The 12,996-nt window shown below is 37.7% G+C and overlaps 1 protein-coding gene across 2 annotated transcripts in view; it reads right to left on the reverse strand.

The window, feature by feature from the left end:
- Window positions 1-12,996, reverse strand: part of ppfia3 (PTPRF interacting protein alpha 3) — a 46,138-nt gene that overhangs the window by 22,785 nt on the left and 10,357 nt on the right. Inside the window, exons 3-13 of one of the 2 annotated variants that reach the window (XM_067415451.1) lie at window positions 8,706-8,807; window positions 7,481-7,645; window positions 6,847-6,921; window positions 6,680-6,739; window positions 6,474-6,602; window positions 5,380-5,472; window positions 4,503-4,555; window positions 4,258-4,351; window positions 2,507-2,641; window positions 2,302-2,385; window positions 981-1,112 (exon numbers count right to left, since the gene is read on the reverse strand). In XM_067415451.1, coding sequence (XP_067271552.1) covers window positions 981-1,112; window positions 2,302-2,385; window positions 2,507-2,641; window positions 4,258-4,351; window positions 4,503-4,555; window positions 5,380-5,472; window positions 6,474-6,602; window positions 6,680-6,739; window positions 6,847-6,921; window positions 7,481-7,645; window positions 8,706-8,807 — 1,122 coding nt within the window. The remainder of the gene's footprint in view (window positions 1-980; window positions 1,113-2,301; window positions 2,386-2,506; window positions 2,642-4,257; window positions 4,352-4,502; window positions 4,556-5,379; window positions 5,473-6,473; window positions 6,603-6,679; window positions 6,740-6,846; window positions 6,922-7,480; window positions 7,646-8,705; window positions 8,808-12,996) is intronic. The other variant, XM_067415461.1, reaches the window with a different exon arrangement.

Raw genomic sequence — 12,996 nt, forward strand, 5'->3', positions numbered from 1 at the left:
TAATAAAGCATTTATTAACACATTGAGTAACTATTACTATGTCTAAATAAATAAGATGTATAAATGTACATTTAAATCGTTTATTAATCATTTACTTTCTAAATGATCTTATGAACCACTGACAACTCCTAAGTAACTGGTTTGTAAATAATGTAATACGTAATTTATAAATGATAAATTGATCATTAATGAAGTATGAAAATACAAGTATTAAACACATTATAGAAATGCTTATGAATCAAGAATAAACCGTGTATAGCTGTATTTATAAAACGCATTAATGTATTTGAATGCTTTATAAATGATGAATTAACTATTTACTACTGCAGTTATTATAAAAGTGTTACTGAAAAGAATTATATTGGCCTTAATTCATGATAATTCATGAAAATTATGCTCATGAAATATCTCCAGATTTTACTGAATTTTGGGAAACCTGGGCATCTTGTGTTTTTTAAGACTCTATGTCCTAACTTTTAAAAATACGAGACAAACCATCCTCAATCTGTTTTCGAACACCAGAAAATGCACCCTTACAAACACATCCGGGGTTATTGGAGTCAGAGGAACCAGAAACAGCATAATTATACTTCCTCGAGACAGATTAGTTAACTACAGGATTTGTTCAGGCAAGTGGATTTTAAAAATATGCAGTTTTGCACATTCCTACTCTATTCGAGTCATGTATTCTATGTGTCTTCTGTTTCTGACATTAAGCTCAAGTTATGTTTTAGCCATTCATCACTGATTCTCTGATGAGAAACGCATTGAACACCTGCTTTTGTGCTGAAATAATGAGGGAGGACACAAAGAGGAAGCCTGAAACTCCTATTAGGTACAAACATAATTAAGCCAACATCTGGATTCTGAGGTAAACATCAAAGACGTGGTGACATGTCAAGGCTATTTTTCAGTTTTTTTTGTATGGTTATGCAGCGTTGTCAAACAAAAATTCAATCTGAAATTGTGGAGGAGCCTACCTTTTCCTCCAGGGCAGCCATTCTCTCCTTCAGGTGCAGCTGAAGTCTCTCATTGGACTCAGACAGAAGCTTGTCCACTGTGTCAGAGAGACGCTTGTTGTGTTCGTCGTTCATCCTCTCCCTCTGCCTCGCCTTAGAGCCGGGAGAGAAAAAGAGAGGGAAGAGAAAGGAGAAGGATGATGAATATTGAGTATATACTTGACTAACAGTGAATAAAATACATGACATAAGGGTGATGAGAAATGATCCAAAGGTAACACTTTTTTGATTCTTATTCTACTGGTTCTTGTTAAAGTCACACATCCCGCCAGATGGGGATCCACTTTTTTTGATGGCTAAAAGTCAACATAAAACTCTATAAACCATGTGAAATGCTTAAAATATTCAGGGGGTTTTTCATCGTCTACTTATCAAATTAGTTTCAGATCCTCCAGATTAATATTACCAATATTTAATGTATTTAAACTTAAATTTATTTTTAAGGTTTTTTATTTTTTATTGTTTATGTATTATTTCACAAGAAATAGTATAGTAATTGTAGATGTTAGTTCATTTCTGGTGTATTAACACTTGTAATTTGAATCTCTTGGTTCAACCTAAGAAAATGATACATGTGACTTCATAATGAGCTCCGGTTCGCTTAGCATTCACACTATTATTTAAAATAGTTCAGGTTTATTTATTAATGTCAAAGTAGTTGTATTTCTTTTAGTTTCTTTATTAAGCTAATTTAGAAAAATGTTTAGAGCAATTTTTGTTTGTTAAATTAAAGACCAAACGGCCAGCGGCCGACAGTGAGTTAACCGCATGTTCAATCAATATAGCCTCTCAAATCAACTCTTGACTTGTCTTACCTATAATAAAATCCATAGATATAAAACACTTCAAGCACCACAATGTTAGTTAATTTAGCCTAGGCTACTATTACCATCACAGTAAAAGGCATTTTTGACGAGCTGAGGCAGACTAATACTGCTCGCAACAGTGCTCACAAATGAAGCGAGCTAAACAATCTAAACAAATAAAAAAAAATAAAAAAGAACATGCAGGTTGTCTTATACGTACCTTACACCTCCACGAAATTAATATAAATCCGTGTGAACACACCCTTGAAATTCCTAATGTCGATGTAATGTTTGTAATTCAAGCGAAATATACATTTTTACTCACGTCAACTGAAATATTTTTAACTTTTAAAGGATTTACATTTTCAAATAATTTATTACTTTTTTGTTACTTCAAAAGATTATCCATAGTAAAAGTGCCTCACTATATCTGAGCCTAACATGCTAAACAAACACAAAAAGAGAGGATGAGTCACCCTCTGTAGCTCCTGATTCTTCTCTTCCAATTGTGCCTCCAACTGTCTCAGTCGCTCCTCAAAGTTGCCGTGACGCTCCTCTGCCTAAACAACAGAGCAAGGATAAAATACATTTTAACAAAGTTTGGACCTGTTCTCCATTCAAAGTGAGTTAATAGCACAGGACCACAAAAGGACAAACAGATCTAAACCTGACGGCACACACCTTGTTGAGTGCCGCCACCCTCTGGGCAAGTTGAGCCTCGATCTCGGGCAGCGTCTCGGCCCTCTGGAGGGTTTGCTGCAGCTTCTGTTTAGCATCGTCCAGACGCTCTTGGAGCTGCCTGTTCTTCTCTTCACTCTGACGAGACAGAGGGATGAGAAGTGACAGAACAATGAGACCAAGACGATAAAGAACACTATAAGAGGCGCACAAAAAAAATGACGTGGTAAACCCCCAACGGAACTTCTCTTAAAATCTCACAAGGTCAAAAAATTAAGCCACCAAAGACCATGCAAAAAAATTAATCAGGTAAACAAATGAAAGCAGATGAAAAGTTTAGACATCACTTTATCCATAACTAGTGTTCATTTAGATATGTATGAAAGGCAAAGACTGCTGTAAAAATGCTGTATGTTACGTAAAACCAACACGTCTACACATATCTCTGAGCCTGGAAACAGATTCTAAATTGTTGTATCTTTAATTACAGACCTCAACACACAAACCTTTAAAACAACAAAATAAATTAACTTAGATTTAAAATGCAAACAGTATTTTAGGTACATTAACACTGATCAGTGGTTCCATAGCTAAAATGTCTGAATCTAACAGTACATCTCTATTTTTTTTTTTAAATATAAAAACAGTGTTGCCCATTGCAGGAGTTGCTTATTAATCTTTAAGATTTGACAGAGAAAGGCTTTTAACTAATATAACGATATTGAATGAATGACTTTAATCACATGCAAAAAACAACCACAAAAATTCCATTATTCATTCCATTTTCATAAATCTGAAGTCAGATTCTGAACACTAGCAAATGGTAAAAGCTTGTTTATATGGATAGTTCATGGAATGAAAGACAGTAACAGAATTATAAAAGTACAAAAAAAAATGTCAAGAACAATTTATGAAACATTCAATTTTTAGAAACTCAATTGGCATAACCATTAAACTTTTAAAAGTTTTGTGTCAGTAAGTTCTTGCTTTTTAAAAACATTAATAGTTATTCAGCATAGATGCATTACATTTATCCAAAGTGTTTAACAAACCATTTCAAATAAATGAAGTTCTTTTAAACTTTCTATTCATCAATTTATCCTGTACATGAGGCATCAGTTTCCATAAGAATATTAAGCAGCACAACTGTTTTCATTATTGATAATAATAAGAATTGTTTTAAGTGCCATCAATATATTAAAATAGAAAACAGTTATTTAAATGTAATAATATTTAACACTATAACTTTTGAACTGTAGTATAAATTATATTTATAAATAAACCCTCAAATTAAAATATCTAAAATGTAGCTTATATATATATATATATATATATATATATATATATATATATATATATATATATATATATATATATATGAATATGATATATCAGAGAATGTAGTTGGCCTTGTCAAGCTTGAATAATTTTATGGGGAAAATCCTAGCTATATATTCTAGGACTATACATGATTAATCTAGATACTGGAGGAAGCATGACTCATCTAAAGCGGGTGCTATAACCCTGATACTTTGGGCCTGAGATTGTTAAAATTTGAAAGATTTCTTCAAATATTAAAAGAAAGGAAAATATTTTCAAATGAAAAAAAAAAAATCACAATAAAATTATCAGGTACGGAAGATAGCATTTCCTGAAAATAATCCCCAGAGACTCCTTTAGATGAACATGCTGTTAAATGTTCCTTCAATAGTTACACCTTTCATGTGTGTCTGTACATGATTTTCCTTTTGTACCTGTCTGTATAAAGACTCTTTGCTGGCAAGCTCGTTTTCCAGCTTGTCTTTGATGTCATGGAGAGAGGTTGCCTCCCTCTGGGCACTGAGGTACCTACAGACAAAAAACACACACAGTGAGGATCTGCAGGGCGCTTGATAAATCAAAACTGTGTCTCGATCTGTGACATTCCAAAGTGCGGTCTGGGCTAATTTTTCCCACTGAAACTTAGCACTGAGATCTGGTCTAATCTGGTCCAGCTTACCTGCGCTCTAAGGTGGTGATTCTTTCCTCCATGTCCTCCCTTTGACACAGCGCCTGTGGTTAAGGGGGTGAAAAAAATGTGAGACAAAAAAGATCATGTACAAAAAAAAAAGAATAAAAATCAACAGCATGTGGTTAACTCATTGTAAACATAAAAATACACACACTAACGATTACAATCAGACCATTCAGTAACATTATTATGGTTGGGTGTCTGTCTAGACAGCAGTTATAGCAGTTCAACTTTTTACTTCAACTAGAGCTGACTATAAACAGCTATTGCGAAACAAAAAACCTGTGTAGAATGTTGCATAATTTTGATGAGGGAGCAAGAAGAGGCAATAAAAGACGAAAAGAACGAAAGGCAAATGTGTCTTGGGAACTGAAAAAAAAAAAAACCTTCATTCTCCACTCTGTACTTTATGGCAGTCGAAGCAAATTATGTGACAAAACCTGCTCAAAGCAAAGGTATCTAGTTTAAATAGGACACCAAGCCACGGTAGCAACCGACAATTCTGGAAAATTCCATAACTAGCGAGTCGGTGACATGAAACGTGCGCTGCTGCCAAGTTGGCAAGTCATTGTTACCGCAGGAGAGTACGGCATGCTTCTATTATACAGAAAATTAGACTTCTTCCATGAGGAATGTCAGATAGACAGCTGATTATTTTGTTGGCAGCTTGATTGATCTCGCTTTGGCTGACAGGCACACCCATCAACAACTAGAGCACTTTACCGACAATTAATCACTGCATTGTGGCAAGAAACCCTTCTAAATGGGAAGGGAGGTGGGATGACAGCAAAACCATGGTTGCGTGACACAGGGCTCTTGATTTTGTTTTGAAGCGTTCTCGATGAGAACTTAACCTCCGACCCACCTCTTTCACGTCCCTCTGAAGCTTCTGATTGGCTTCCTCAGATTTAGCTAATTCCCTCCGGGCGGTAGTGAGCTGCTCCTCGATCTCTCCAACCTGCACATGGGCGACAAGGCTCAGACATTAACATGTGCGCATGAACGCATGCAAACACAAAAACGAGCCAATGAAACTTGGATGCGTTCCAGTAGCCGTTTCTCCCTCTGTCGTTTGTTGTTTTGTTTTTTTGTTTTTTGCACTTTTGGAATGCAGCGCACATCCACCAGAGGGCAGCAGAATGTGACACCGTCTTTCGCTCAGCATCTCCTCTGCTCCTGCATCTCTATGGCAACCATAGGAATGCCAGGCAAACTGGAACCTTCTCATCCAAAATGTGTCAATGCTCAGAGTGTGTCATACTGTAGGTCTTCTCCCACCCCGTCTGTCCCGTATTTCCTTCCTGTGTCTACGAACATTATATATGCATCACACACATACACTTACAAGCTCTGTTCCAAAACCCAACTGCCTTCGAAGTCCTAGCCAACACAGAACCTCATAAGTTGCTGATTTGAAATTCTCTACACAGAATAATTCCGCAGAGTTGCATGTTGCAATACTCTAATAAGCAAAAGGTGCACAGCACACATACACGTCCCTTAAAGATTTTGGGGTCAATCAGTTTTTGTTTTTAGAAGAAATTCATACTTTTATTCAGCATCAATAAATTAAATTGATCGAAAGTGACAGTAAAGACTTTTATAAATGCTGCTTCTTAGAACTTTCTCTTCATCAAATAATTCTGAAGAAATTGAATCATGGTTTTCACAAATTATTTAACTTTGATAATAGTTAGAAATGTTTCTTTAGCAGCAAATTAGCATATTAGAATGATTTCTGAAGTCATCTTTTCTTTTGCCATCACAGAAATATAGTACATTTTAAAATACATAAAAAAAGAGAAAAGTTATTTTAAATTGTAATAATATTTCACTGCTTTACTGTAGGGGCTACATTTGGGTAGGTTGGACAACTTTTGAATCAGCTTGCCACGTGGGGATTGTGCCTACTACGATGCCTTAAAGCGCTCCCTCTGTAGGCAGCAGTGCAACACTCACCTGTCTGCACATGAGCGCCAGTCTTTCTTTTAACTGCGAAAGCTCTGCTCTCTGTCTTTCTATCTCTCCCTCTCTCTGTCTGTCGATCTCGCCATCATCTAAGATGGAAGAGGGGCCGTTCGGGAGCCGCTGCGTGAAAAACAGAGGAACATGAGGAAAAGAACAGTGAAAAGACTCAATACAAGATTCAAACAGTTGTGACTCACCTCCTTTCCATTGTCCAAACCCCGCTCTCTCCTTTTAATCTGATCCCGTAAAGACAATACCTAAGCATAACGAACAAATCTAAGCATGCAAGACCAGCGTGCCACATAGAGTGAGAAATGGGGGTATAAATATATATATGTATATATCAAGACAGTATGATGTTCACCTCATTTGTGGATGATTCCAGCTCTTCCTCTAGAACTGCGACTCTCTCTAAAGCCACACGCAATCTCTCTCGCACCTGAGGGAGAGGTGAACAATAGACAATGAATCAGCAGGGAGAACTTGTCCAAAAAACATCACCTCTTTGAAGAGACACAGTGAATCTATAGATGTCTGGCTGTTTTACACATTGACATCGGCCTTAAAAACCTATTAATGAGTTTGTAAAGAGGAATCTGAACAGGTTCACCTGCTTCATTGATAGCTTATGCCTTAACACAGAATTAATAGGTTGTGGTTTCAGTGTTTTAAAGGAAAAATTCAACCTACCTTTGCAGCAGAGAAATAATGGCTTACATTTTGTTATTTCCCCTCACATAAAGCTTTTTGCATGGCTTTGGAAGACTTCAATTACAGTGCATTAGTCATGCAGGTTATTTTCGTGATACTTTAATGGTGCTTTTGGTCATATTTGGAGCTTTAGACCAATGTGTATTCATTATGAGCAGGGCTAACCAGCACAACACAATGAAAACACAAACTAAACGTCAGCTGTGGTCACAAAAATTCAGATAATTGGATTTATCACCATACTGACATGGTGTCGGACAGGACAGAGTAGGGAATGGGTGTTAAACCTTTTCATCCAGGGCTTTATGGTGTTCGAACAGGGACTTGAGGGCCTTGAGCACCTCCACCTCGCTGGAGACTCCAGCAGGAGACTGAGCCTGCCTCTTCACCACAGTCATCCTCAGAGAACGCTCGTGACGAGACACCAGACACTCCAGATGCTCCAGCAGGAGCTAGAAGGCACGGGGAAGAAACAAAGAATGTGAGAGTTTAAATTGGGGAGACGGGGACTAGTTATCAACCATTTTTTACTCTAGTGGACATTTCCTAGGGATCAATTTAGGAGAGTCAGATACACTACCATTCAAAATGTTGGGGTTGGTAAAAAAATGTTATGGTTTTGAAAGAAGTCTCTGATGCTCACCAAGTCTGCATTTATTATAAGAATGCAGTAAAAACAGTAATATTGTGATAGATTATTACCATTTAAAATAATTTTAATACATTTTAGGATTCAGGATGAATAAAGTGCAAAAGAACAGCATTTATTTTAAATAGAAATATTTGTAACATTATAAAAGGTATTTTCTGTCACTTTTGATCTATTTTTTTTTTTTAATTCCCCCCAAAAAAACAATTAATAATAATTATATATATATATATATATATATATATATATATATATATATATATATATATATATATATATATATATATATATATATACTTTTTGTGCACAATAGTAATATAAAGATAAATTTGAACAATAACAACAAACAAAGCTAATTCTATGTTGCAGTTTTACATTAACAGTGCAATTATTGTTCTATTTATTAGTATTTCTCTTTCTCATCAATTCTCTCTCTTTTTTTTACATTTATTTCAAAATAACAACCATAAGAACAATTGAAGCTCAATGGCCTATGGGGATGCAAGGGCCTTCCCACCATAACTTTAACTGCTCATGTCGCTGTTGGACAGTGTCACTGGTCTCATCCTTTAATTATACACATATGATTTATACACTTTTTAATGGCATATTTTATCATATTTGGATTGTTTTATTTTTTCTACAGTGGATTATTTTTCATTGTTTAAGAGGTACTGCCTGCCTCCCTTGCCTCCTGGGAGGAAACATCCCTGATATAATATGGCAAGATATTGCACCCCAGCCAAAACATTTTTTTTCCAAAACAAACATCCTAAACACAAAAGCACAAACACAGGCATGCGATATAAAGAGGATATGATGTCTGTTTCACACACACAGATTATGGTTATAGGGTTACTGACCCGTGTATTGTTCCTCTCCGCCTTGAGCTCAGCAATCTCCTCTTCTCTCTCCAGCAGCTGCTCCCGACATACATTCAGCTCTTTGGTCAACACCGCAAACTCCTGCTCACCCACAAACACACACACAACAACAGAAAATGAGCTCTGTTCTGATCTTTACAGGCTCCTAACAATAAACACAAATAAACCAAAGAGTGTGTATCCAGTGCTGTGGTCAGCCTGAAATATATTTACAGAACCACACACACATAATGTAGAAATAAACACATAAAACCATATAGATGTGTCCACTGTGTCTGGGTTTCAGACAGCCTGCCCACGGACCGCCTACAGACTCACTGACCATCTGAGGTATTAGCCTACTGCACACACACAACAGAAATGTGCTTTCTCGATCAGGCAAGATCTAACCTGATTGGCCGACTTCAACAGGTGTAAGAGCATGCTGGCGTTGTGTCTGCAATCACATACAGTCTGAGCAGGTACTACATTTGAATTTGAACAACCATTAAAGTGCCCCTATTATGGTTTTTCGAACATTACCGTTCATGCAGTGTGTAACACAGCTGTTTGTGAATAAACAATCTGCAAAGTTTTAAAGTCAAAAGTGCACAATAAATAAAGTCATTGTCTCCCAAAAGAAAGAATCAGCTCGCCTGTGTTGTATGTTCTGCCCGCAAACAACTTGACATAGGCTACACACAAACATGTCATTTTACTGACGACTGCTTCTCAAATCTTGGACTTCCACACAGTATTCACAAAACGTTTGCTCTGGAAATATGGGTCAGTACCCAGTTTGTTTTAACCCACTTGTTCCACAGAATCACAACCTGCAAGCAAGTATGAATCATTATTCATGTATAATGCAAACTATGTAGTTTTGTTATATTGTGTAAGTTTCTGGCTAACTCACGTTACTACTGAAAAGCAGCTGTGTGCCATTATTACTGAAACTGTGTCTATTAATGCAGATTGTCTGTCGTTCTTACTACTTTGAGCAAAGACAAAGGATGGAGCAAGATTTGTTTAGCCAACTTTATTGTTACATCAGTCACATTAGTGCTAGGCTAATGTAGGCTATGCGCTGTTATAGATACTGTTCCTGCACATGCACCACAATAAATAAAAAAATGTACACATGGGTTTGTTAATGCTAATGGTAAGGAATTACAATTGCAACATGTATCTCAAAACGAGTAGTGCATCACTGAGAAACGTCCTGCTCAAGCCGTTCTTGCGATGTAGGTTCAGTGAATAACTAGTTCTTCAAATGTTTCATTATCGGACTCGCGCTTGGATTGAAATGGTAAAATCAACGCCATTGTTGCAGCCTTTACAGTGTGAGCAATCAGCGTGTCCCTCATTTTTAAACACAATTTTACACCTCACTCATATATCATTTGGAATAAGGACCTGTTGTATAAATATAAATCTCTTTTCTTCTATAGTTGGTTTAAAAATGGTATTATTTTTTTCTCTCAACCTTTTAATCAAAATGGTTCTTAGTAAAGCATGGAATACCTGTTACCCAAAAGAGTTTGCAATTATAAAAGGTTCTCTTTTTCTTCCTCAAGACATTTGTTGGTAAACAGTGCCTTTCTACATCTAAATAAAAAAAGAAGAAATTTAATCATGTTTCAGGAGGAGTCTGTTTCTGTGCCATATGTAATTAATTACTAGTGGTTTTATAAGTGATATCCCCTGGGGGGAAAAGTTCGGACATTGCCTCACAAATACCTGATAACTAACAGAATGAGAGAACCTTTAAGTTAATTCACAGGTTTTACCCAAATAAGGGCTCCCTCAAAAGACTTAAAGGGGTCATATAATGATGCATGCACTTTTACATACATGCACTTAAGTTGATTGTACGGAAATGTGTTTTTTCAGTGCCTGTACGCAACCATCCTATAATGATTAAAATAAATGTAATCTCCTTATATGTTTTCCCTTGTCTCAAATCGAGCCATCTGACCGTCGGACGCCCCTCCCACGATTGTTGATTGGCAGCAGCGTTTCAACACAGACCCTGAATGCCGTCTAATCGATTGTGCTGTTCTGTTCTTGAGTGTAATAACAAACACAGCAGTCATTTTGCTATTCCTAAATCCGAACTGCTGAAGACGCAGTGGCTGAGTTTTGTTTTCGAAGGGAATATTTCCCCTGATCAACGTCAAGGCTTTCACGTTTGCGCAAATAATTTCTCACCAGACTGCTTTATAAATGAGGGTCATTATAAAGCAGGTTTTGCTAAGAAGCTGCTCCTGAAAAAAGGATCGGTACCAACTATTCGTGTTCCTGCTGCACCTCCAGAAGAAGTGAGTGTAATGTTTGAACCGCTTCATGATGAATGCGGCTAAAGTTTACAGGGTAAGTTACATTACGTCATGCTTTCTATGACGTTCTCGATATAGTAATCCCAGATTTATAATGAACAACAAGTTATAACAATAATGCGTTCGATTTATATAGCGCTTTTCAAGGCACTCAAAGCGCTTTACATAGAAGGGGGGAATCTCCTCTACCACCACCAATGTGCAGCATCCACCTGGATGATGCGACGGCAGCCATATTGCGCCAGAACGCTCACCACACACCAGCTGATTGGTGGAGAGGAGACTGAGTGATGAAGCCAATCGGGATATGGGGATTATTAGGAGGCCATGATGGACAGAGACCAATGGGCAAATTTGGCCAGGATGCCGGGGTTACACCCCTACTCAGAGTTACTGTTATTGTGTTATTACAAACTGTGTACGCTGGTGATAAAGTTAATGTGGTAACACTAAACTAAGCTTACTTTTGTAGATGGTTCATAACGGTGTCTGTTACTGATTAAAACATAAAACATTTTCGTAGGCTACTGCACTGGACATATATATATATTACAACAAATACTTAAGTGTCCTTGAACTACTGCTAGAAACATTCCTGTGGTGACCTAATATCTGTGCTTCAGCCCTGAAAGTTGTACCTAACACTGCATAGATAACGTTACGCATCACTGACAAGCCTACATTTAGCAAAAAAAAGTTTTTTCTTGACCGTCAGCTGTAACATCAGTCTGTCAGTGAACTAATGTATACACATAACATTCGTAACTCACTATGCTACCCTGCAAGTACATACAAAGTTAGATCAAAATGACAGAGTAAGCTTGTGGAAAAATCATTGAACACTGTGGTGATATGCAGTGTATTTTAGGAGAAAATGAAACCGTTTTTTTATTTATTTTTTATTTATGCATGTAAACCTGTTGGAGGCCCCCAAAACAAAATAAGGAGCATTTAAAGGGGGGGGGGGGGGGGGGGGGGGATGCTGTTTCATGCATACTGAGCTTTTTACACTGTTAAAGACTTGGATTCCCATCCTAAACATAGACAAAGTTTCAAAAACTAATGTTGGACGTTTGATGGAGTATTTCTGTGTTAAAAATACTCCTTCCGGTTTCTCACAAGTTTCGGCGAGTTTTTTTCGAGTATGGGTCGACATGACGTTAATAGAACGGAAGGTCCTTGTATGGGCCGTACGGGCTCTTCTCTCGGTAGGGTGCGCGCGTGTCGCGTGACTAGAGCGACAGAGGAAATGCACAGCCATAAACACTCAGGTGCAGATCCAGTCTATCTAGGCGCTGCGCTCCACTTTATTCCTATGGGTGACTTCAACGCTTCAGCACAGCATTCCGGGAAAGCAGCGCTGCATTTGAACCGGTTTGAACGCAGAAATGATGGGAAGCTTCACAACATCGCTTCAGTCGCGACGCAAAAGTGGATCTCCACCGTTCACTGCTGTCAGGACTTCACCAAATCATACCAAAGAAGTGTGTTTTTGACGGAGCGGTCCCAGCGATAAAGGTTCGGTCCTGCTTTGGAAGCAGCCGTTGAGTAAAACTGCTTCAAATGTCTATGCTGTTGGCTCGTCGCGAGAGTAGACATCAGTAAACGACACGATCGCGTGCTTCGTCATTCAAATGCGCTAACGGTTACTCCATGACTCTATTGTTGTTCTATGTACGCTAGTCTGACGTGCAAAACCGTTTTGCTTGCTACTGCTAAGGTTTAATCACATACAATAGTCCATAAACCGAATCATGTCCTCATAAACTGAGAGTAAAGACACACAAATGTTGACAGGCCACTAAATACAGTGCATACCACAGAGACGGACGTCCTGCTGTTGCAGTTTCTCCTGTTCAATTTATTTCAGCCTCCGAATGATTCTGGATCATTATCTGTGATAGCCATGGGTTTCTCCACGCTTGAGGACGTCACCGCTTTGCGCATTCGTC

The sequence above is a fragment of the Pseudorasbora parva genome, chromosome 2 (genome assembly GCF_024679245.1).
Source record: "Pseudorasbora parva isolate DD20220531a chromosome 2, ASM2467924v1, whole genome shotgun sequence".
NCBI lineage: Eukaryota > Metazoa > Chordata > Actinopteri > Cypriniformes > Gobionidae > Pseudorasbora > Pseudorasbora parva.